The following is a 24,476-nucleotide window of genomic DNA, read 5'->3' on the forward strand; positions in this document are numbered from 1 at the left end:
GGGAAAAACTGAGAGCTTTCCCCGAGATCAGGAACACAACAGGGATGTCCACTCTTACCGCTGTTGTTTAACATAGTGTTGGAAGTGCTAGCATCAGCAATCAGACAACAAAAGGAAATCAAAGGCATCAAAATTGGCAAAGATGAAGTCGAGCTTTCACTTTTTGCAGATGACATGATATTATACATGGAAAATCTGATAGACTCCACCAAAAGTCTATTAGAACTGATATGTGAATTCAGCAAAGTCACAGGATACAAAATCAATGTACAGAAATCAGTTGCATTTTTATACACTAATAATGAAGCAAAAGAAAGAAATAAACTGATCCCATTCACAGTTGCACCAAGAAGCATAAAATACCTAGGAATAAAGCTAACCAAAGATGTAAAACATCTGTATGCTGAGAACTATAGAAAGCTTATGAAGGAAATTGAAGAAGATATAAAAAAATGGAAAAACATTCCATGTTCATGGATTGGAAGAATAAATATTGTTAAAATGTCAATACTACCCAAAGCTATCTACACAGTCAATGTAATTCCAATCAAAATTGCACCAGCATTCTTCTCGAAGCTAGAACAAGCAATCCTAAAATTTGTAAGGAACCACAAAAGACCCCAAATAGCCAAAGTAATATTGAAGAAGACAACCAAAGCGGGAGGCATCACAATCCCAGACTTTAGCCTCTACTACAAAGCTGTCATCATCAAGACAGCATGGTATTGGCACAAACACAGACACATAGACCAATGGAATAGAACAGAGACTCCAGAATTGGACCCACAAAAGTATGGCCAACTAATCTTTAACAAAGCAGGAAAGAATATCCAGTGGAAAAAAGACAGTCTCTTTAACAAATGGTGCTGGGAGAACTGGACAGCAACATGCAGAAGAATGAAACTGGGCCACTTTATTACACCATTCACAAAAATAAACTTAAAATGGATGAAGGACCTGAATGTGAGACAGGAAACCATCAAAACCTTAGGGGAGAAAGCAGGAAAAAACCTCTGTGACCTCAGCCACAGCAATTTCTTACTTGACATATCTCCAAAGGAAAGGGAATTAAAAGCAAAAACGAACTATTGGGACCTCATGAAGATAAAAAGCTTCTGCACTGCAAAGGAAACAATCAACAAAACTAAAAGGCAACTGACAGAATGGGAAAAGATATTTGCAAATGACATATGAGACAAAGGGCTAGTATCCAAAATCTATAAAGAACTCACCAAACTCCACACCCGAAAAACAAATAATCCAGTGAAGAAATGCACAGAAAACATGAATAGACACTTCTCTAAAGACATCCAGATGGCCAACACGCACATGAAAAGATGCTCAACTTCTCTCCTCATCAGAGAAATACAAATCAAACCCACACTCAGATACCACCCCACGCCTGTCAGAGTGGCTAAAATGAACAAATCAGGAGACTATAGATGCTGGAGAGGAGGTGGAGAAACGGAACCCTCTTGCACTGTTGGTGGGAATGCAAACTGGTGCAGCCGCTCTGGAAAACAGTGTGGAGTTTCCTCAAAAAATTAAAAATAGATCTACCCTATGACCCAGCAATAGCACTGCTAGGAATTGACCCAAGGGATACAGGAGTGCTGATGCATAGGGGCACTTGTACCCCAATGTTTATAGCAGCACTTTCAACAATAGCCAAATTATGGAAAGAGCCTAAATGCCTATCAGCTGGTGAACGGATAAAGAAATTGTGGTTTACATACACAATGGAATACTACATGGCATTGAGAAAGAATGAAATCTGGCCTTTTGTAGCAACGTGGATGGAACTGGAGAGTGTTATGCTAAGTGAAATAAGTCATACAGAGAAAGACAAATACCCTATGTTTTCACTCTTATGTGGATCCTTAGAAACTTAACGAAAGACAATGGGGGAAGGGAAGGGGAAAAAAAAAAGTTAGGGAGGGAGCCAAACCATAAGATAAGAGCCTCTTAAAAACTGAGAACAAACTGAGGGTTGATGGGGGTGGAAGGGAGGGTAGGGTGGGTGATGGATATTGAGGAGGGCACCTGTTGGGATGAGCACTGGGTGTTGTATGGAAACCAACTTGACAATAAATTTCATATTAAAAATAAATTAAATAAAAAGACTTAAAAAAATGTAATGAACTTTTAAATGTACACTCTTTCGTATAAATGTTAATCATATTATTTCTATTTTTACAGGTGGTGCTTAGCCAAAATAAAATATTTTTCTTTGATGACAGGTATACCAGAGAGGCAGGGGTTCGCTCTCTGGATAGGAAGTTTGGAGCCATTTGCCGAGCTGTTGCTGTGAAGGTGGCAGAAGGACAACATAAAGAAGCCAAGTTGGACCATTCTGATGTGGCTGAGGGAGAAGGTCTGTGACTTTGATTTGGTACTCTCAGGCTTGGTGGGAGGAGGCCATGGCAAAAAAGAGTTGGATGTGGAGGGGTGGTGTAGGATAGTCCTTGGAGCAGTGGCACATAATACTCCACCGGTAAAGACGTCCAGTGAATAAGTAATAACTTAACATTGATGTATTTTATTAAGAGGATTCTCTTTTACAAATAGTACAGAGTTTAGGCTGGAATAATACTCAGTATTAATGCTTTAAGGATATCATAAATTTCTCCAGATTTATGATGGTAAGCTTACGTATGGGTTCTGGTGTTCTCTTTTTTTCCCTCTGATCCACACTGTTGTTGAGTCTTTCAGTATTTATACCATAGAAAATTATTACAGCAGTTAAAAAAATCCAAGCTGTCCAAATACCTCACGGGTAGATCTTTGTACTCTGGAAGAGCTTTATATATAATAATTTGTTTGTCTTACACATTTTCTTTGATAGGCATACAATTAAAATGTAATTTAAATTATTTTTTTCTTAAATAATTGTGGAGGTGGTGATGGGAAAAAAAAAGAAGCGTTCTATTACTAAATCAAATGTGGACATTTCCATTGGTACCCGGTTTGCAAGTTTTAATTTGTTGCCCCAGACCTGTACAGGGTCTCAGTTCATCATCCCATGCTGCTTGCCAAAACTTGCTTTAACAAAACATGACTTGGGCAGAAGGGAATTGGAATTTTCTTTTATAGTAAAAAGATTTGTTAGATGTCCTACCATTTCCATAGCTCTTCCTAGAAAGGAGTTTGATGAATGTGGTTGGAGAACTGTAATTTGTGAGACACACAGTGGAACAGATGTAAAAATCTTCCCTGTTTTTCCTTGTGTTGCTAAGCACAGTACGTTTTACATGTTATCATCAAAAGAGTAGACTTTCATATAATAATCCTGTTTCCAGTATGATGCTTCCACCCCTGCTCCTACTGTGCCAGAACCTTCCTGGTTTGCTTTCTCCAGGGCGTCAACTTCCCATTTCTGTTCAACTAGAGACGATAGTGCCCTGGTTCTGTGGAGTAGGGGTAGGGATCTTGAGCTCTAATTGTTTCTTACACAGACTTTAACATTTTTATGTTTAGTACTGTACATTACCCATCAGTATTTTCAGGGGTACTTCGAATTCCCTAGCTTTTGTAGGATTGTATGGACAACTCCCCTTCCCCCACAGACGTTAAGGCTTCTCATTTCTCTAGGTTAAATGTTTGTTACTTCCTGTTCACCTGCTGTTTTCCATAATACTGTCAGCATCTCTTATTAGCTGTTGTCTTCTGTCTTAATTCTTTTTGTCCTTAAGGGTTTATACTTTCTTAATTTCTTAATTGTCATTTTAGTAGGACTTGGAGAGGAAGTTTAAAGATAAACACTTGTTCAGACCATTATTTTCAAAAATCTGAATTTTCTTTTAAAATTTTTTAACGTTTATTTATTTTTGAGAGAGACAGAGTGCAAGCAGGGGAGGGACAGAGAGACGGGAGACACATAATCTGAAGCAGGCTCCAGGCTCTGAGCTGTCAGCACAGAGCCGGATGCGGGGCTCGAACCTACGAACTGTGAGATCATGACCTGAGCCAAAGTCAGATGCTTAACTGACTGAGCCACCCAGGTGCCCCTCAAAAATCTGAATTTTTAAAAAATGCCCTAAATGAGTGGTAACCTATCAAGAATGGAATGAATCACTGGTGTAGCTGACAGTGACAGTGGAGAACTGAGGTGTTTTTCCCCTTTTTCTCTTTCTAAATGTAAGACCTACATCCTCCTGCATTTCCTCCTTTTTATTCTTGGAACACTCCCTTTGTGCTGTGGCCTGCAGGCCAAAGGAAGCTTACCGTAGTCATGCAGTGCTTAACGTTTATACATATGTCCATTAGCATATTTCTAACAATGTCTGTGATCATATTAGCTATTTAAAGATGGCCCTGAAATATTCAAGAACTTGTTCAAACAGCTTGTGAACTGTATGGGAAAATGCATTTTTTCATGGCAACATTTATTTGGTTACTTTTTCTTAATCCATGATTCACAGAACAAACCCTAAATGATAACATAACTAAGCAGATTTGAGTAGTTAAGATACTACCTAGGTCATCTAGATAAATAATTAGGATAAATACTTGTCTCTTGATGGTGATTTTGGTTGTGGTTCTCATTAGATGCCTGTGGACTCTACAGTGATTCAAATATTGTAAGATACCCTTGAGTTTACAATAAATGACTCTCCTCCAGATTTTAGTAAGATAATTATAAGGTGTCTTGAAATTAGTGTTTATCAACTCAACCAATCCAAAAGGAACATTTCTACAAAAGAGTTAATACTAGGTTTTTATGCCAGAAAGTTCAAATGGTGCAAGCTTAATAACTGAAAGTTCCTCATTAAGAAATGAATTATTTAACATCAGAGTATAAAATAGAACAGTTGTTTTAGAAACTTCAAGGAATGCAGTGAGGGAGTTATTTTTAATGTTAAAATACTGCTGGACTTGGAGTTACTGCCAGGAAGAAAAGTAATTTCAGGCCACAAGCTTCAAAACAGGCAGAAACCTCCAGTGTATCGAACACACTTTCTGGAGTAGGCCCAGAAACACTGGTCTGTGAACAGTTGTCTTTGTATTTGTGGGGTCTGAACTGGCAGTTAAACGGAACAAATAATAACGGAGTTTAAAAGCCTGGTAAGATTTATAGTTGATCCGCGTTAGAGGAGGAATATTTATGGTTTCGGTCACTTACCCATGAAGTATAGGAATTATTTCATAAAAGCAGTACTGCCTGTGTTTTTCGCATGTTACTGTAGTATTCTGAATTGTACTTTTTTCCTTCTGGGATGTTGGTTGGGTTGGGAGATTAAAAAAAAATAGGTGGCTAAAGTTTTATTCTCCTTTTTGCCTGCCTTTAGCTATGGACACACATGTCTGATTTACTCAATTTTGCATACTTGGATGTTTCTCTGTAAAGAGTTAGGCAAACGTCCATTTGTTCCAGTACTTATGTATCATATGTGTCCATTTAATATCTAGTAAGATTTTCCCTTCAAAAATGATCCTCAGGAAATGATTGGTGTTCTAATCAATCCTTATAGTTTTTCAGAATATGGAACGTTCTCAATTATTTTTGAAAAATAATAGTATTTATTGGTGAAGCTACATTAAACTTAACCTCAAGATGCTAGTTTCTTACTTCCATAGAAAGAATTGAAAAATTAGCTAGAAAAAAAAGAAATAACACAGATTTAATGGTTATTCATGAGGTATATAAGACGCCATTATAAATAAGCTTTTAAAATATCACTTAAAGGAATACTGTGTTTATGTTATAGAACTCACAGATAAACACTTCTAGGAACGTGTAAGGAGTGAATGGGTACTTTGGGCCTGGGATGAAATTTCCAGTGGCGGCATCATACACAGGTTCAAGAACGACTGTGTCCTAGACAGTCTTGATAGCTAGTTTAGGGTAAGTCCTCCAGCTTTGTTCTTCAGGATTGCCTGGGCTATTGTAGGTCCTTTATTATTTTTTTAATGATTATTTATTTTTGAGAGAGAGAGACAGCAAGCAGTGGAAGGGCAGAGAGAGAGGGAGACAAAGAATCCCAAGCTGCCTCTGTGCTGTCAGCAAAGCAGGGGAAGGGCAGAGAGAGGCTGACAGAATCCCAAGCTGGCTCCAAGCCATCAGTGCAGAGTCTAGTGCAGGGCTCGAACCCAGACACTACAGGATCATGACCTGAGCCAAAATCAAGATTCAGGTGCTCAACTGACTGAGCCATCCAGGTGTCGCTGTAGGTCCTTTAGCCATATAAATTTTAGAATCAGCTTGTCAATTTCCACAAATAAGTAAATAAAACCTCCTGATACTTTGATTGCATTGAATCTGTAAATCAGTTTGGGGAGAATTGACAATTTGATATTATCATGTCTCCTAATTTATGACTAGCTTGATTTAAGTCTTAATAAATGTTTTAAGTGTTTTAATAGTTTTCAGTGATGAGGTTTTGCATATTCTTTCTTTAGATATATTCCTAGTTGCTGGATCTTTGTGTATGTATATAATTGTAAATGGTATTTTTAGTTTTTTATTTTCTAACTTTTTTCTGCTACTACCATGTGGGCATACTACATTGACCTCTATTCAGCAAACTTGCCAAACTGACTTATTAATTCTAACTATAGATTCTTCTGGATTTTCTGTGTACACCATCAGTTATCAAAATTGGAAATAATGTCAGTTTCTACTTCTTCCTTTGCTGTTATTACACCTTTTATTTCATGTCTTCCCTGATGTACTAGCTGAGACCTTCAGGAGGATGTTGAATAGATCTAGTGGTAATACCCAAAGTAGGCAGGAAAAAAAAAACGTGAAGAAATTACCAGCCTATATAACCTTTGTTTTGTGCCCTCAGGCGACCACTCTTCACCTAATTGATGATAAAATCTCATTTGTACAGGATTCTCAGTAGCTGTCTAGTTTGATTCAATTCATATCCCTTCACAACATTCCCCGATAAACACTGTGCCTTGCCTATTTGATTCTGTTAGCTGATGCATCTTTATAAACTTGGCTATTTCCCAGTCCCCAAGAAAATAGAAGCTATAAGTTGGGGGAGAAAAAGCTGAGTGGTTGGGTGGTATGAGTCATAAGCAGTAGGATTTGATGTCCGTGAAAACATGCCTGTCCTCCCATTATAGATTCCCTGAGGACCCTGCTGACCACAGGTCAGACTCTGACAATTTCTGTAGTTCGGTTTGGATCTCTGTTTGACTGGGTTGTATTTTGACACGTATTGTTTCTCTGGTACCTTTGCCTTGGGTACGATAGTAAAATCGACCTAATATTAAGTGGAAGAAGGTAGACATAATATGCTTAATTTTTTGGTATGTCCTTTCCAGACAACTTCACAGTTAAAAATGCGTCAAGATAAAATATTTGAATTTCACGGCACCAGTTCTCCTCATCCGTTAACTTTAATTCTCCCAGTGCACCCACGACTGACTGGGGGAGGACAGGTACCCTGCTGCATTAGCACATCTGCTTAGTATTGCCAGGAGCCAGTGGGTCAGAGGCCGTGGGAAGAACCATGTGCTGAGGGAGTTTGGATGCCTGCTCCTTGCTTATTGTGCTTTTGTCACTGTACATGCCATTCATTCTCTAGGCTAGCTCTTCTCCTAGCCTTTCTCGGGTCCATTTCCGGGAGGAATCCTCTTCTGTTGGGCCACCTTCAGTGTTCTTTGTTGTGGCTTCCTGCCATTGACTTCTCAGGCCCTGAGTATCCTTTATGATAGTTATTTTAAGTGTGGCTCCTTTGTAACCAAAACAGGAAGCTGTTCCTGCAAGAGAATCAAGTGTTTTGATTCTTTCAGCTGTTTTTTTTTTTTTTTAATCAGTCCTCTGTAAATCTGAATCCTACCAATTCTCTCGTCACTCGTCTGCTGTCATGAATGTCATGAATACATTTCTTGTATCAGTGGAGAATACTGTAATTGAAGTAGTACAATGGAGAAAACATTGTAATGTTTTTAGGAAGTGACCTCTGAGCTTTATGTAACTTTTTGCTAAGTTCTTTTGTCTTTGACTTCTTGGAGCAGTCTTGTACTTGTTGCAAGAACTGTCCCTATCTTTTGGATTTTACATTAGTTATCTAGTGCTGTGTAACAAATTACACCAAAATTTAGTAGATTAAAACATTTAACAAACATTTATCATCTCACAGTATCTGTGGGTCAGGAATCCAGGAACAGCTTAAACTTTGCTGGGGGAGTTATGGCTCAAGACCTCCCATGAGGTTAGACTCAAGCTGTCAGCCAACTTGAAGGCTTAACTCAGGGAAGATGTGCTTCCACCGTCACCTCCATGGTGGTTAGCAGATTTCAGTTCCTTGCTGACTATTGGCCAGATCTTCAGTCTGTCACCATATAAGGCTCTCCCTACTCTCACGACATGGCCACTGGCTTTCCCCCATAAGAGTGATATGTGAAAGGGAAAGACAGAGAGAGTCTAGAACAGAAGCTATAATCTGATGTAGTCATCACTTCTCCCACATTCTGTTGGTCACACAGACCAACTCTGGTACAATGAGAGACGACACCACACAGGCATGTGAAACCTAGGAAGTGGGGATTGCTGGGGGTCATCTTGAAGACTAGCTCTCACAGATTCTTTTTTTTTCTTTATTTTAAAGAAGGCTTTTATACATCTCATGTCTGTTAATACAGCCCCCATTTCTGAGAGTTGAGATAGTTTGTTCAGAGTTCTAAAGAAAACCTGTGGTTTGGTTGTTAATAGAGAGTGGGAATTTCTGTGCTGCAGAAACAGTTAAGAGTAGCTGTGTTACTCTGCTAGGTGGGCCTTTGGGGGAGAAGAGCTTAATAAGACTCGCAGGCAAATGAGTGGTTCTTTAGCAACAATTGAAACAGCCTGTTTTGTCAGCTTTCAGTGTGGATTTTGTTGATGTTCTTGTTTGTTTTCTTTGGGGACATAAAAACATTGTTAGCTGTTTTTAGTGAAGCAAGGATAATTGAGTAGTTTGCTGTCACTTGGTTCCAGTCACATGTAAACGTCCTCAAATGTCTGAACCTGAATCCCGTATCTTCTTTTCTGGCTGGTGTTAGAACAAAAAAGAGAGAATAGTTTGGGTGTGTGCCTCTGAACCTGAAAACTGTACACCAGACGCTTTGGCTGTTTATTTTAGATTGTTATAATACTGAGAAGTCAGATTTTTCATTTCTGAGGAGATGCCTGTGTCTGATGGGTAAGAGGTCTTTGAGCACCTTGTAACAGGTCCCAGTTTTAGTATTTATGGACACTGGATTTAAATTGGCCCTACCTTTTCCTAATCCTGAAGTTACACAACTTTGAATATTTCTTCTTATTACAGAATTTACCAATTTAAACAGCTATAGCAATTTAGCAGCCATCACAGTCTAAGAAACTTCTCTGTCAGAAGGATTTTTCCAAGCCAACAGTGAAGTCTGTGCCATTGAATCATGGCACATGCCATGCCGTTGATCATGATCCACACATCATACTTGAGCTGATTTCTTATCTGAGATCCAGGTCACATAAACAGGGCTTAGAAGTTTTAATTCAGCTTTGCATTTCAGTATGTAAAGCCTTTCTTCACCTGTTCTTGCTTATCTTTCCTTTGATTGTGTTAGGGCTCAGGACAAATAAAATTTTTTAATAGTCAAAGGAACTAAGGTTAACTGTGGAGGAAGATGGACTAAATAGAGAGTATTAGTCCCAAGGCACCTGGCTTGCTGGTTCTAAAGCTTTGGAGATTTGTAGGGTTCTGTTACAGCTAACTGGGTTTTACAAACCAAGATTACAAAAAAAAAAAAAGAAAAAGAAAAATGAAATCTAGAGAATAAGAGTTTGTATGCTTAATACTTTGCATTTGTAGGGATATTAGGCAGCACGTTGTGTCCCAACATGTAAAATCAAGTGATATTTTAATGCTGAAATGAAAATATCATGTTGGCATGTAGTGCCAGTGTCATGATGATATATTAATATTTTTTTGACATTTACGCTAATTTATTCATTGTTCCCTCATCAATATTGGCCTGGTTTAAGAAAGATTTGTTTGCCTATGTAGACTGGAAGGAAGTGGCAATGAAGGAAAAACCCTACTTACGTATGATAGGAGACAAAATATTTGTTATTTAAACTCTATTTTGGGACAGGAAAATCAAATATTGTCAACAAATTAAAAAGCCATTGTTTCATTTAATGAATCATATAGGAAGATGTCATGGCCTTTAAGTGTCATTGTCTCATGTGATCAAAACCACCCTTTTAAGTTGCAAGATATTAATAACAATAGCATTTTTTTTTTAATATTACACATGGCCTCTGCATTTTGACTGATAATCTAAAGTTTCCCAAGACTATTTTTTGAATCTCTAATACAGGAAATGAGATTTATTCATGCACAAAACCTTCTTGGAGACAGTGGTCCGTGCTTCTTTGTCTGGTACAAAGTTAAGACCCTGTGTCTTGGACCCTTGTATAGTATCTCATTCAGTCAGTGATTCAGCTAGCATTTACTGTATGCCAGGTTCTAGATTGGTTCCTGGGAAGCAGATGAAGGAAAACTCCTCTAATGAATATATTTAATCCATTGGAGGAAGTAGATATATAAAAAATAATTTTTAGATGTGAGATGTTTCAAGCATTGTGCCAGTGTTTAAAGTGCTAATAGGGGCGGTGCCTGGGCGGCTCAGTCAATTAAGCATCTGACACTGGCTCAGGTCATGATATCGCAGTTCATGAGTTTGATACCCACGTTGGGCTCTGTGCTGATAGCTCAGAGCCTAGAGTCTGCTTCAGAATCTATGACTCCCTCTCTTTCTGCCCCTCACCCACTCATGCTCTGTCTCTCAAAAATAAATAAGTGTTAAAAAAAAGTTTTTAAAAAAGTGCTATGAGGCACTGAATTGGTCATTGAAAGCTTTGTTATAGATATTGTAGCTTTTTGAAATTGCTTTTAGTAAGTTGAGACAAAATGGTCGTTTGCTCACATCTCAGAATTAATTGGAATGGATAAATAGATGGGAAAATATGTTTTCCAGATATTCTATTTTAATATTCTTTGTTTTCATGAACAGATAACTACTTCTAAAATTGAGAAATGGTTCACAATCATAATTTCCATCAATATCTCAGTATTTACTATGTAGAAATGTTTAGTAGGTGAATTTGAAAGAAAATGTATTTGGTCATGTTAAGGTTGTGATCATCATCCCCAAAGTAATGAATTAAATACTGGCAGAAAGGATGTTAAAGATTTTGTTGCTAGCATAAGGGTTTTTCTGGGCATTTGAACCACGGATTTCTCCATTAGAACTAATTCCTTTAAAAAAAAAAAAAAAAAGATTGAAAATATGCAGGCACAAATGCCTTGGCAGCCCCAGTCAGTAACTTGAATCTCAGTTGCATTTAGCACACTTCCTCTGGCTGGGAGCATGGTTTTCTGGAAAAGATTAACCTGAAACTGACAGCACAAATTATACAGTTGGAAATATTCAGGTTTTTCTGATTTGTTTTTAAGATACTTTGTTTTCCCCTTTCTGCCTTCCCAAGAGAAAGCTCTCAGAAGCATTGTGTCCATGGTCAGTTTAGCTATGAGGCACATACTTGTACTGTCTTGTAAGAAATGACAAAGCCGGTTATAATCTCAGCATCTCATCTCACTTTTTAAAGCAGACTCAGTTAAAAAAAACCAAAACAAAACTTAGTTGTTTTTATAACTGCAACCATACAAATCTTTCTCTTTAGGCCTAAATGCAGTCTGGATCCATATATACATACCCATACTAAAGAGTTGAGATATAAACAGTATTCCCCTTCATTGGTCCGTGGGCAACCTGTCTGCTAACTAGCTGTTGACACACCTAGTAACACACCTCCTGCACCCATGCACACAAATAACAGTTCAAATGAATTTCATTTTGCTCCTGCTTCAGAATTCAGGAGCCCAGCATGATTGTAATAATATTATTACATAATTAATCTTCACTAATTAAAAATGTTTATGTTTACCCCAGAAAGTCAGCATTAAGAACAGTAATCTTTTGGCAGATCAAAGTAATCATTGTTTTGGTGATTTGTCATTCGTCCAGAGATTTTACAAAGATTTATTTCAACAGGCATAACTAAAGAGCTGTATTTTGTAAGGCACTGTGATGAGTTGGTGTGGCAAGATTAGAGCTCATCTAGGCTGACTCTCCTTCTGCAGATAAAGAACATAGGGCCCAGTTTCTTAGACAAGGTTTTGCTCCATAACTGTCAAATTATGGTCTGGGTGCTGTTCACTCCCTTCAGCCTAAAAGGTGTTCCAGAATAGTGGGAACTACAATGAGAAAGGTGATTTGGGGGGTACCTGGGTGGCTTAGTCGGTTAAGCGTCCAACTTCAGCTCAGGTCATGATCTCACAGTTTGTTAGTTTGAGCCCTACGTCAGGCTCTGTGCTGACAGCTCAGAGCCTGGAGTCGGCTTCAAATTCTGTGTCTCACTCTCTCTCTGCCCCTCCCCCACTTGTGCTCTGCCTCTCTCTCTCAAAAAGTAAATACATGTAAAAAAAAAATTTTTTTATAAGTGGTTTGGCATCTATTGTGGTTGATCTTGAACACAACTTCTAGAAGTTAGGAATTTGCTTAATTTGTGATGTAGGCCAGTAAAGATGAGGAAACGTGGAAGTGATGTAATCACAGCAATGATTTAGAAAGATTCATTTGCAAGTAGTGAAGAACATGAATACAGGCATACGTTGGAGATATTGAGGGCTTAGGTCCAGAACACCACATAAAGTGAATCAAGTGAATTTTTTTGGTTTCCCAGTACTTATAAAAGTTATATTTACACTATCCTGTAGTCTGTTAAGTATGCATTATGTCAAAAAAAATAATATACATACCTTAATTTAAAAATATTTTATTACTAAAAATGTTAATCATCATCTGAGCTTTCAGTGAATCTTAATCATAATTTTTGCTGGTGAAAGATCTTACCTCGATGATGATGGCTGCTGACTGTTCAGGGTGGTGGCTGCTGAAGGTTTGGGGTAGCTGTGGCAATTTCTTAAGACAGCAATGAAATTTGCCACATCGACTGTTCCTTTCACTAATGATTTCTCTGCAGCATGTGGTGCTGTTTGGTAGCATTTACCCACAGTAGAACTTCTTTCAAAATTGGGAGCCTGTCCTCTCAAACCCTGCTGCTGCTTTATCAACTAAATTCATGTAATATTCTGAATCCTCTGTTGTCATTCAAGAATCTTCACCACATCTTCATCAGGAGTAGATTCCATTTGAAGAAACTCCTTTCTTTGCTCATCCTTAAGAAGCAACTTCTCATCCCTTAAAGTTTTATCATGAGATTGCACCAATTCAGTCCCATTTCTAGGCTCCACTTCTAATTCTAGTTCTCTTACCCTTTACACATCTGCAGATACTTCCTCTAATGAAATCTTGAACCCCTCAAAGTCACTTGTGAGGATTGGAATCAACTTCTTCCAAACTCCTATACATGTTGATATTTTGACCTCTTCCCATGAATCACAAATGTTCTTAATACCATCCATAATGGATTTTCAGTTTTTCCAGATTTTCAGTTTACTTTTCTCAGATCCATCAAAGGAATCACTATCTATGGCAGCTATAATCTCACAAAAATGTATTTCTTAAATAAGACTCAGAAATCAAAATTATTCCTTGATCCATGAGCTGCAAAATGAATATTGTTTTAGCATACATGAGAACAACATTAATCTCCTACATCTTCATCAGAGGTCTTGTGTGACCAGGTGCATTGTCAATGAGCAGCAGTATTTGGAGAGGAATCTTTTTTTTCTGAGCAGTGGATCTTAACAGGGGCCTTAATATGTTCAGTAAGCCATGTTGTAAATAGATGTGCTGTCATCCAGGCTTTGTGGTTCTATTTGTAGAACACAGTCAAAGTAGATTTAGCATAATTCTTAAGGGCCCTAGGATTTTTGGAGTGGTAACTGAGCATTGACTTCAACTTAAAGTTACCAGCTGCAGGGAGTCATCTGTCCTTTGAAGCTCTGAAGGTATGGACTTTTCCTCTCCAGCAGTAAAAGTCCTAGATGGCATCTTCTTCCAATAGAAAGCTGTTTCATCTGCATTGAAAATCTGTTTTTACTGTAGCCATCTTCATTAATTATCTTAGTTAGATCTTCTGGATAACCTGCTATAGCTTTTCCATCAGCACTGCTGCTTCTCCTTTTACTGTTATGTTATAAAGATGGCTTTGTTCCTTAAACCTCATGAACCAACTTCTCCCTGCTTCAGACTTTTCTTCTGAAGCTTCCTCCCCTCTCTCAGCCTGCACAGAATTAAAGAGACTTAGAGCCTTGGCTCTGGGGGAATGTGCGCTTAAGGGAATTGTGTGCCTGGTTTGATCTTCTCTCCAGACCACTCAAACGTTCTCCATATCAGCAGTAAGGCTGTTTAACTTTCTTATCATTCATGTGTTCCCTGGAGTATCACTTTAAATTTCCTTCAGGAACTGTTCCTTGGCATTTACAACTTGGCTGTTTGGCCAAGAGGGCCGACTTTCAGCCTTTCTTGGCTTTAGACATGCCTCCCTCACTAAGCCTAATCATTGTTACCTTTTGACTTAAAGTGTATGTGTGTCTCTTCCTTTCACTTGAACACTTAGAGGCCATTGTAAGGTTATTGATTAGCTTAATTTCAGTATTGCTGTGTCTCAGGGAACAGGAAGGTCCAAGGAGAGGGAGAAAGATGGGAATGGCTGTCAGTAGAGCAGTCAGAACACACATAACATTTACTGATTAAATTTGCCCTCTTATATGGATGTGATTTGTGGTGCCTCAAAACAATTACAATAGTAACAGCAAAGATCACTGATCACAGACCACCATATAATAATGATGAAAAAGTTTAAAATGCTGTGAGAATTGCTGAAAGGTGGCACAGAGACAAAGTGCTCAAATGCTTTAGGGAAAATGGTGCTGACAGACTTGCTCTAGGCAGGGTTTACATGCCAGTAAGTGTCAGAGTCAAGATTCTAACCTAGGCTAAACTTAGTGGCTACACTGTGCTTTCATTATTCCTATATATTCTATGTCCATTGTCCCTATAACAACTATTTGAAGTGTAGATACGATTTCTCTCATTTCAGATGGGGAAGTGGAAGCTTAAGATGATAAGGGAAATGAACAATCTGAACAGGAAATTAAGAAAGCAGTTCTGTTTACGGTAGCAAATGGAAATGAAAACTACGATGAAATATCACCTCACACCTGTCAGAATGACTGAAATCAAAAACACAGAAGCAACAGTGTTGGCAAGGATGTGGATGGAGAAAAAGGAACCCTCTTGCACTGTTGGTGGGAATGCAAGCTGCTATAGAGGAAAATAGTATGAAAGTTCCTCAAAAAGTTAAAAATAGAACTACCCTACAATCCAGTAATTGCACTATTGGGTATTTACCCAGAAAATACAAAAACAGTAATTCAAAGGGGTACATGTACCCCTTTGTTTATTGCAGCATTATTTACAGTAGCCAAACTATGAAAGCAGCCCAAATGTCCATTGATTCATGATTGGATACAGATGTTGCGGTGTATACGCGCGCACGCGCACACACACACACACACACACACACACACACACACAATGGAGTATTGTTCGGCCATAAAAAGAATGAGATTTTGTGATTTACAACAACATGTTTGCTAGGTGAAATAAGAGAAAGATAAATACCATATGATTTCACTCATAGGCAGAATTTAAGAAATAAAACAAGCAAAGGAAGAAAACAAAAGACAAACCAAGAAACAGACTTTTAACTATAGAGAACAAACTGTTGGTTGTACTAGAGGGGAGGTATGGGCAGAGATGGGAGAAATAGGGGATGGGTATTAAAGATTATACTTACCTGATGAGAAAAAACGAAATGAAAAAGCAAATTCCATTTACAATGGCATCTAATAGAATTAAACGCTTAAGAATAAATCTCATCAAGGAGGTAAAAGATACCAAACATTGCTGGAAAGAAATTTTAAAAGGCCTAAGTAAATGGAAGTATGGATAGAAAGACTTAACATTGTTAAGATCTACCGTTTCAATGCCGTCTACAGATTCAGTACAGTCTCTTCTGGAACTTCAAGTCTTTTTCAGAGAAATGGGAAAATCGATCTTCAGTTCATTAGGAATTGCCGTGGGCCCCAGCTACCCAAAGCAATCTTGAAAAAGATCAAAATGGAGGACTCACACCTCCTGACTTTGAATCTTCTATTAAGCCACATTAATTAAGACAGTATGGTACTGGCATAAGGACAGACATATAGATCAGTAGAATAGAATAGAGAGCACAGAAATAAAGGCTCACATATATGGTCAATTGATTTTTATCAGGGATACCGAGACCATTCAATAAGGAAAGTCTTTTTAACAAATAGTGCTGGGAAAATGATATACACAAGCAAAAGAATGAAGTTGGGCCCTTACAAAACAAATACATAAATACAAAATTAATACAAAATTAAAATAAATATGGAAATTAACTAAAATTTGATCGATGACCTAAATTTAAGAGCTTAAGTTATAAAACTCTTAAATGAATTGGGGAAAATCTTCATGACATTAGATTTTGCAGTGATATGGATAGGACACTAAAAGACACAATAAAATAAAAAAAGAAAACGGAAGAAAATATTTACAAATCATATATCTGATTACGGATTGATATCCAGAAATGTATAAAGAACTCCTACAACTTTAACCAACAAAAGCAACCCAATTCAAAAATGACCAAAGGACTTGAATAGACATTTCAAAGAAGATAGGCAGATGGCCAATAAGCACATGGAAAGATGTTCAACATCACTAGTCAGTAGATCAGTGCAGATGAAAACCATAATGAAATACTGCTTCCTGCCTATAAGAAAAAAAAGGAAAATAAAAAGCATTGGTAAAGATGTGGAGAAATTAGAACCTTCATGCATTGTTGGAAGGAGCATAAAATGGTGTAGTTGCTGTGGAAAACCGTTCATCAGTCCCTCAAAAAGTTAAACATGGAACCACCATATATCCCAGAAATTCCACTTCTAGGTGTATATCCAAAAGGGTGTGGTACACAGGGACTCAGACAGATACCAGTGTTCTTGGCAGCATTATTCACAATAGCCAAAAGACGCAAACAACTCAGTTGTCCATCAGCAGATGACTGGATAAGCAAAATGTGGTGGATACATACAGTGGGAAAAAAGGATGAAAATTTGAGGCTACAACATAACTAGGCCTGGAAAACCTTGTGCTAAATGAAATAAGCCAGACACAGAATGGCAGATATTCTATGATTCCATGTAATGAGCTACCTACGATAGGCACATTCATAGAGACAGAAAAGTAGAATAGAAGGGAGGGAGAATGGGGAGATATTATTTAATGGCCACAGAGTTTATACAGAGATGATGAAGTAGTTTTGGGTATACATGGTGGTGACGGTTATATCAGCATTGCAAATGTATTTAGTTCCACTGAATTGTATACTTGTGGATGGTTAAAATCCATATTATGTGATACACATTTTACCATAATAAAAAGTTTTGAAAAGGTTAAGGGAATTTCCCAAAGTCCTAGAGCTTACCAGGTGGAAAGACCTGGACCACAAACCCAGGCTTTCTTGACTCCAAGGCGTCTTGGAGGTAAGGAAAGTGGGTTGTACCTCTACTGTATATTTCCAAGGATCTACCCAAAGGGAAGAATACTGAAAATGGGATGTTTCATGTTTTTGTACCTAAAGCGATTTGGTGTATCTGTATATCTGTCTGAGGCCCTAAGATCTTTTTAATCGAAAAATATTAGCTACTCAAAATGGGTAAGAGTTGTCTGCTGGGAAGATCTGTTACTCTTTTCTTAATAACAAAATCATCACTATCATATAAATATAAAATGATGCATCAAAAGATTTTCATTAACTTATTAATTAGACATGTTACAGTTGGTTCAGTGGAGATCCAGAAAGTACACACGTATGTACATAGGCAGTCAGGAATGCTGAAATGTGCAAAACTAGCGCCTTGAGAAAGGGCGAGGATCCACTGTACCTGTACATGACAAAGTTCACTTCCGTTTCTATGGACGAGCATCATTTGCATTACTTTCTGGTTACTATAGCATACAGAATTGAAAAATAGCTTAAAAGCAGTAAAACACAGACCAGCTGGAAGAATACACTGGACAGGATACACAGCAATCTCTTTCCACTAATTTCCAAGTCTTTCATAGGTTGTTGTTTTTTTTTTCTTTTATGAAACTCATAAAAGAGAATCCTTGTCTGTAATACCACTTAGGTTGATTATTTCCAGTTAGGAAAAAAATAATCTAATCTCTAAATTTACCACCAAGTTGCCTTGTTTTGTCAAGGAGCTCTTGAACTTTAGGTGGTTTTTCTAGACTGGACCAAAAAGGTGACCTTGGCCAGGAGCCAGGAATCCTGGTACTGTCTGTGATTTGCTATGCACTTAAGGTCTCAGTTTCCTTGAGTATAAAATGGAGAGCTGAGCCAGATCTTTGACTTTCTGCCTGGCCTTTGAAATTTTATATATCATGGTTTTATCCTATGCTTCTTGAATTCCTGATTCTTCCTGAATTCTGCTAATCTTCAGAGTGAGACCCACACATTTTCAGGAAACTATTTCCCATGGACATTGTATTAATATGACAGAAACAGGTAATATTCATTTCTTTGAAGAAGTAACCCTGTGTTTTGGGTCCTGGGGATTCTGCTACATGCCATTCTTCCCTCCTCCAACCCTACCCCACCAGCATTAAAAACCCACTCTTTGTGAAAATGAACACTTCTTCCATAATCGAGATGAAACGGTTCCTACTTTCACTATGCCAGAAAATGTAGCTTTTGAACTCATGAGCTGGCACTTGAGATTGTAGTACATACTTGAAGTTAAGCAGGATATAGAGAATAAGTGATAACTAAAATGTTCTGTCTGCAATAGAGATGATTGTAGAAAACCTACGGCTGTCTGTGGTTTGTTCGATTTTCATTTCCCCCACATTCTGGGGAACTGTTGATGTTAGTAGCCTGTTTTGTGTTCCTGGTCTCTGCTACTTTCCATTGGTTGGATCACCTTTCAAGAGACACTATTTGCCACAAGATTTATTCAGAAAATAAGAAACTTTTTTTTTTTTTAACACAAAGCTACTGGTGTTTCCAGAGGTATGATAGCCCTCTACTCTTCCTCCTTACCTCCCCTCTTAATGTCTTCCTCTCTCCTTCCTTCCCACAGTGATTCTTGGGCTCTTGGGTCTGCTTTCATTGAAGTCATGCTCCTCTGAGAGAGGAAAAGTGGGTGGAAAGAAACACTCAATCGTGTCCCAGGGACAGCTGCTCAGGAAAGCCTAATCCTTTCTCATGAGACATTTGTAGCTATAGAATATCCTTTCCTAATAACCGTGTGACATCAACTCCAGAGCCCGGCTTAGCCCCCACTGCACTCTTGCTTTGCCAGCAGCCATCACCACAGCACATGTCTGTTTGTTGTACTGCAGGGGGGCCGCTGTTGAGCAGAGCGAGTGCATTTCCTGCCATGCCCCAGAGTGCTCCTCCCTTATCTCTTGCCTTCATGCTGTGAAACTCTTGGTTATTCCCTGACCATCCTGGCTGTGTCCTAAATTAGACTGTTAAAACAGGCTGATAACATGGATGAAAGAAGAGCTTGGAGACATCTCTGAGCAGAGTAGATCAACAAGAAGAACTTCAGGTCCCTCCCACTTTTAGAACAACTTTATTTAGTAATAGTCATATATGTTATAGCACAGAGAAGAATCTTGAGTTTTGATATCTTTTTCTTTTTTCTTACATATGTTAAATTTATGTGATTCCCAGCTGTCCTGTGACTGTGGTCAAAGCCCTATCTCTGGGGCCTTGGGTGGAATTAGGTTGCATTTTGTCTTCTGCTAACAAAAGTGGCTGGAGTAAGACCTGCGAGTCTTAGCAGAGTCTGTGTAAAATATTTCTCCCAACTATATAATTCACTTCCTCCCATTTATACATATTTGGCTTTAAACATTGCTATATTCTCCCAGCGACTCTGTGAGGGTTACTATAATTATTAGGGTTTTACAGATTAGAGAAACCAGATACAAAGAGGTAAAGTAACGTTTTTCAAGGCCAACTAGGAAGTCAGAGCCAGGATTGGAGATTTTTATTGACCATTTCATCATGTAATCTTAATCTCATAACTCAGGGAATAAGTTTAACATTTTGGACTGTATCATGTCATTTGTTCTCATGTATATTATTTTATTTTATTTTTTAGTGTTTATTTTTGAGAGAGAGAGACAGAGACAGCGTGAGCAGGGGGAAGGCAGAGAGAGAGGTAGACACAGAATCCAAAGCAGGCTCCAGGCTCTGAGCTGTCAGGACATAGCCTGACATGGGGCTCAAACCCACGAACCATGAGATCATGACCTGAGCCGAAGTCAGATGCTTAACTTACTGAGCCACGCTGGTGCCCCAATTTTTTTATTTTAATGTTTATTTTTGAGAGAGTGAGTGAGTGAGCAGGGGACGGCAGAGAGAGAGATACAGAATCTGAAGTAGGCTCCAGGCTCTGAACTGTCAGCACAGAGCCTGACAGGTATATTTATATTATGTTACATTGGTAAAAAATTGTGCCTTGTGAAAGTGGATACCCTCCTCTTTCCTCAAATTGACATTGTTTCAAAACAATTTTCTCATGTTACTTAAAAACACTTGGGATACAATTTTAATGACTGTATAGTATTTTATTGGATAGATGTTCCACAGTTTACTTAACCATGTTCCCAATTTGAGTATTTATATTGGATCTAATTATAGCCAGTGCTGCCACAGGTAGGTTTGTTGTCTAAACTGTTGCCTACACAACACTTGTCTGCACCTCTGATTATGACCTTAAGGATAGGTTTCTGCAAAATTGGACCACTAGGTCCGAGAGTAGGGATGTCTGGGAGGCTTTCAGTGTATTGATAAATGGCTTTTCTGAAAGATTGAATCACTTTTTATATTTCCATAAGCTCGGTGTTTGGGAAGACCTCTTCACTTTCTTTAACACTGATCTTTGTCATTTTTTAAACTTCTGTGCTCATTAGTTTAATTTGGTAGCCAGCAAATGGTATCTTGCTTTTATAATTTACATTTCTTTGCTGCTTGGCGAAACCGTCCTCTTTCATGTGACTGTTGGCCATTTGTTAGGAAGCGCTCATGGGACAGGGCACGCAACAGAGGTTAAACTTTTTTTTATTGTTGCTGTTTGCCTTGCCTTAAAAAGCCCACCTTGCTTGGGGCAAGGCTGGTAGTGAACTGTTGGGACCCTGCCACAGTCTTCTCTTGATACTAATCCCCCTGGCGGGAGCAGGGAAGGGGACATGACACTGGAGCTGAGTGCTTGAAAGCTCATGCATAGGACACAGGGCTTTCATCTATAACCCAGGCTTCATGCCTTCAATGGCGTCTTTGTTGAGATGATGTTTTGCCTGTTTGTTTTAATGAGGAATAGAAGTGTGAGTTCTCTGAATTTTCAGTAGTTCCTTACTCACACTTTGCAGTACATGTAGATCCTAGTGGATGACTCTTAAAATCCAGTGCTGGCCTATCATTCCTGATTAGCCAGTACCATCTTTTTGGTTTGAGTTTTAGTTCTCTAGGCTTGCGTTCTAATGGTGGAGCATTTTCAAGCACAGATTAGTTCTAAGTGTATTGAATGCTTCATAACACAGTTGCTGTTCCTAAAGCCTGAAATAAATTGTCATCTTTTATCTTACAAGGCCTAGTTGTGTTAGAAATATCTCTCCCCATCGCCACTCCCTCCATGCTCCAAGCCCTGAGTTCACTACCCCACTTGGAAAGGGATTGGATGTCCTGAAGCATTGGTTACGTAATTGTGGATTGGCTTTCACCCATCCAGTATGACTTCCTCTTGTGATCGTGAATTCCAGGCTGGCAGCAGTAATTAGATCTCAGGAAAGCCCATCCAGCGGCACACCAGGCAAAAGGGCCTCGCAGCCTCTTTCTGTGTGTCGGCTGAAGTTTCAGAACCCTTCATTTTTAGGGTACAGCAGTAACCTTACACAGGTGATGCTTTTCTTTCTGTGCATTAATTTTAAGCAGCAACACCTGCTTTCTGTGCTGCTTTGAGATCTAATGGAGCTCATCTGGCCATTGGAGTACCTTCCCGCCCTCGTCACTGATACTGCTCAGACAGGCTGCACACGGAGCAGCAGGCAGAAAACCTCCCATTTCCACAAGCTGCTGAGTAACCCAGTGATCACTGCAGTTAGTGAGACAGAAAAGTGCTGTGAGAAGTTGTGAAGACCAGGGAAGACTTCCTAGAATCCAAACTTTGAAAGATGAAATGACATTATGAAGAAATGACTATAAGAATAGATGTAACTCCAGACTTGGTGTAAGGTACAACACGTGCGCTTCACTTTGTGATCTACAGAGGATTTTCTCCTAAATTCTGTAGAGATAGGTAGCTCAAGGTTTAATGCTGGGCCTACGGTCTGACAGCCAGCAAGTGGCAGAAAAGCTGAGCTCTTGTCTGCTTTCTGTCCTGTATCTCTCGTGATTCAGTCTTGAAGACGAGCCCTCGTAGGGCCCTGCAGAAGAGCAGACCGAGAGAGCCATTCACCGTGAAGGTCATAGCAAGGTTGTTCTGCACGGGACTCATTTAGGAACATCCTAGGATGTCTCCAGTTATCATTAGAGTCTAAAATTAGGGTCTAATATTGTTAAACATACTCAGGAATCACTTTTGGAAGGAAAGGAGACAGTTCTTTTAACTTCATGAGATATGAGAGTGGAAGAATCATAACAAAAATAAAATAGACAGTGGTGACTTTATAATGACTGTTGTGTGTTACTACATACAGTAATCATTTCCAGAAAGATGCCTTAAAACATTTCATGAGATAGTACAAGAACTGGAAGAATTATGTATGGCAAAGCTAAAAGAAAAGCAAAACTAGAAATGAGGATGAATACAGTCAAATATTATATACACTTTTTTAATGTTTTATTTATTTTTGAGAGAGAGGGAGAGAGTGCCGGCTGGGAGGGGCAGAGAGGCGGGTGGACAGAGGATCCAAAGCCGGCTCCACACTGACAGCAGCAAGCCCAATGCGGGGTTCAAACTCCAGAGCTGTGAGATCATGACCTGAGCCGAAGTTGGGACACTTAACCAACTGATCTACCCAGGCGCCCCTCATACATTTTTTAAACATCTATTCATTTTAGGTTTCTGGCTACAGACTTAAGTAACATTTTTCTTCCCTCAAACTGGAATTACAGAGACCAGTAGAAAGTGGTCTGATAGGTCAGTTGGCTCTTGCTCCTTGTTTGTCTAGGCTCAAACCAAAATGAGTCTGTACTCTGACAAGTTGTTAGCAACCAAGGCTCTTAGGCAGGTAAAGGAAATAGTCCTTCATTATAGGGATTTCAGACCAGACTTCATATTTTCTTACCCTAGCACTGCCATGATGTTTGTTTTATTGGAAAATGATAATCTTGGAGTTGAACTATGTGTTTACAAAAAGAAGCATTGCTTATACTGGGATCTGTCATTTCCAAGTTCATGCTGCCTATCAGGAAATGGGACACCTGATGGAACTCCTCTGAAGAGGGAATTGGAAACTTTGTGTCCCGTTGATCTAACGAAATTATACAAAATAATCTATTGCATTTGGCCTTTCAGTGTCTGTTTTCTAAAGTTGAACAGAGCTAGGCATTGTTCCTGGCTTAAGAATATAATGGTTAAAAAGAAGACAGGCGGGGTTGTGCCCTCCTGGAGCTTACATGGAGTGCGAGGGGTAGAGGACAAACAGGTTTGAATAAATGAACAAGACAGCACATTACATCACCTTCAAGGGGCTCTTGAAAGACTGATTCTCTGCCTGAGTTCTACAGATCACAAGGTGAATTTTTGTGCCTGAATAAATACATAAAGGTGACTGATCTGTTAAAGTCTACTTTGCTTCTGTTTGATACATACTGCTAATGAATTTGCAAAGCTGCCAATCTCTGAGAATTTCTAAATACATTTTTCTCTCTTAGGTTGTAAAGAACACATCTTAGAAGATGCAAAACCTGAATCTGTCAATGACACTACGGACTTAGCCCTACCACCCGAAATGCCGATTTTGATTGATTTCCATGCTCTGAAAGACATCCTTGGGCCCCCAATGTATGAAATGGAGGTGATCATTCTCATTTCCTTTGTTGATACCCACCAATTTATTCTGATAGTTGCTTCATGGATTGGGAGAGAGGTAGAACCGGGTGGTTTGGGAGGCTGAATTTTGTCCACAGATTGGAAACTTATTTTCTCTATGGTAGTGAATTTTAGTGCTTTATGTGATAATAAGGCTTTTTTAGAGAGCCAGGGACCTTGTCCATATGCTCTTCTGGAAACTCGATCTGAGCTCATTCTCTGCCCTCTAGTTCCATTTTATGAACAGTGTCTGACTTTCCTCCTTAGAAATTCTATATTCCTATTAATTCCTAATTAAGGATTTTTTTGTGTGTGCTATCAAAGGCTTGG

General features: G+C 38.8%; 1 protein-coding gene across 2 annotated transcripts in view; it reads left to right on the plus strand.

The window, feature by feature from the left end:
• LONP2 (lon peptidase 2, peroxisomal) overlaps window positions 1-24,476 on the plus strand; it is a 102,365-nt gene that overhangs the window by 63,993 nt on the left and 13,896 nt on the right. For both annotated transcript variants that reach the window (XM_042969176.1, XM_042969177.1), the window contains exons 11-12: window positions 2,241-2,374; window positions 23,990-24,132. In XM_042969176.1, the coding sequence (XP_042825110.1) occupies window positions 2,241-2,374; window positions 23,990-24,132 (277 nt within the window). The remainder of the gene's footprint in view (window positions 1-2,240; window positions 2,375-23,989; window positions 24,133-24,476) is intronic.

This window comes from Panthera tigris, chromosome E2 (genome assembly GCF_018350195.1).
Source record: "Panthera tigris isolate Pti1 chromosome E2, P.tigris_Pti1_mat1.1, whole genome shotgun sequence".
Classification (NCBI taxonomy): Eukaryota; Metazoa; Chordata; class Mammalia; order Carnivora; family Felidae; genus Panthera; species Panthera tigris.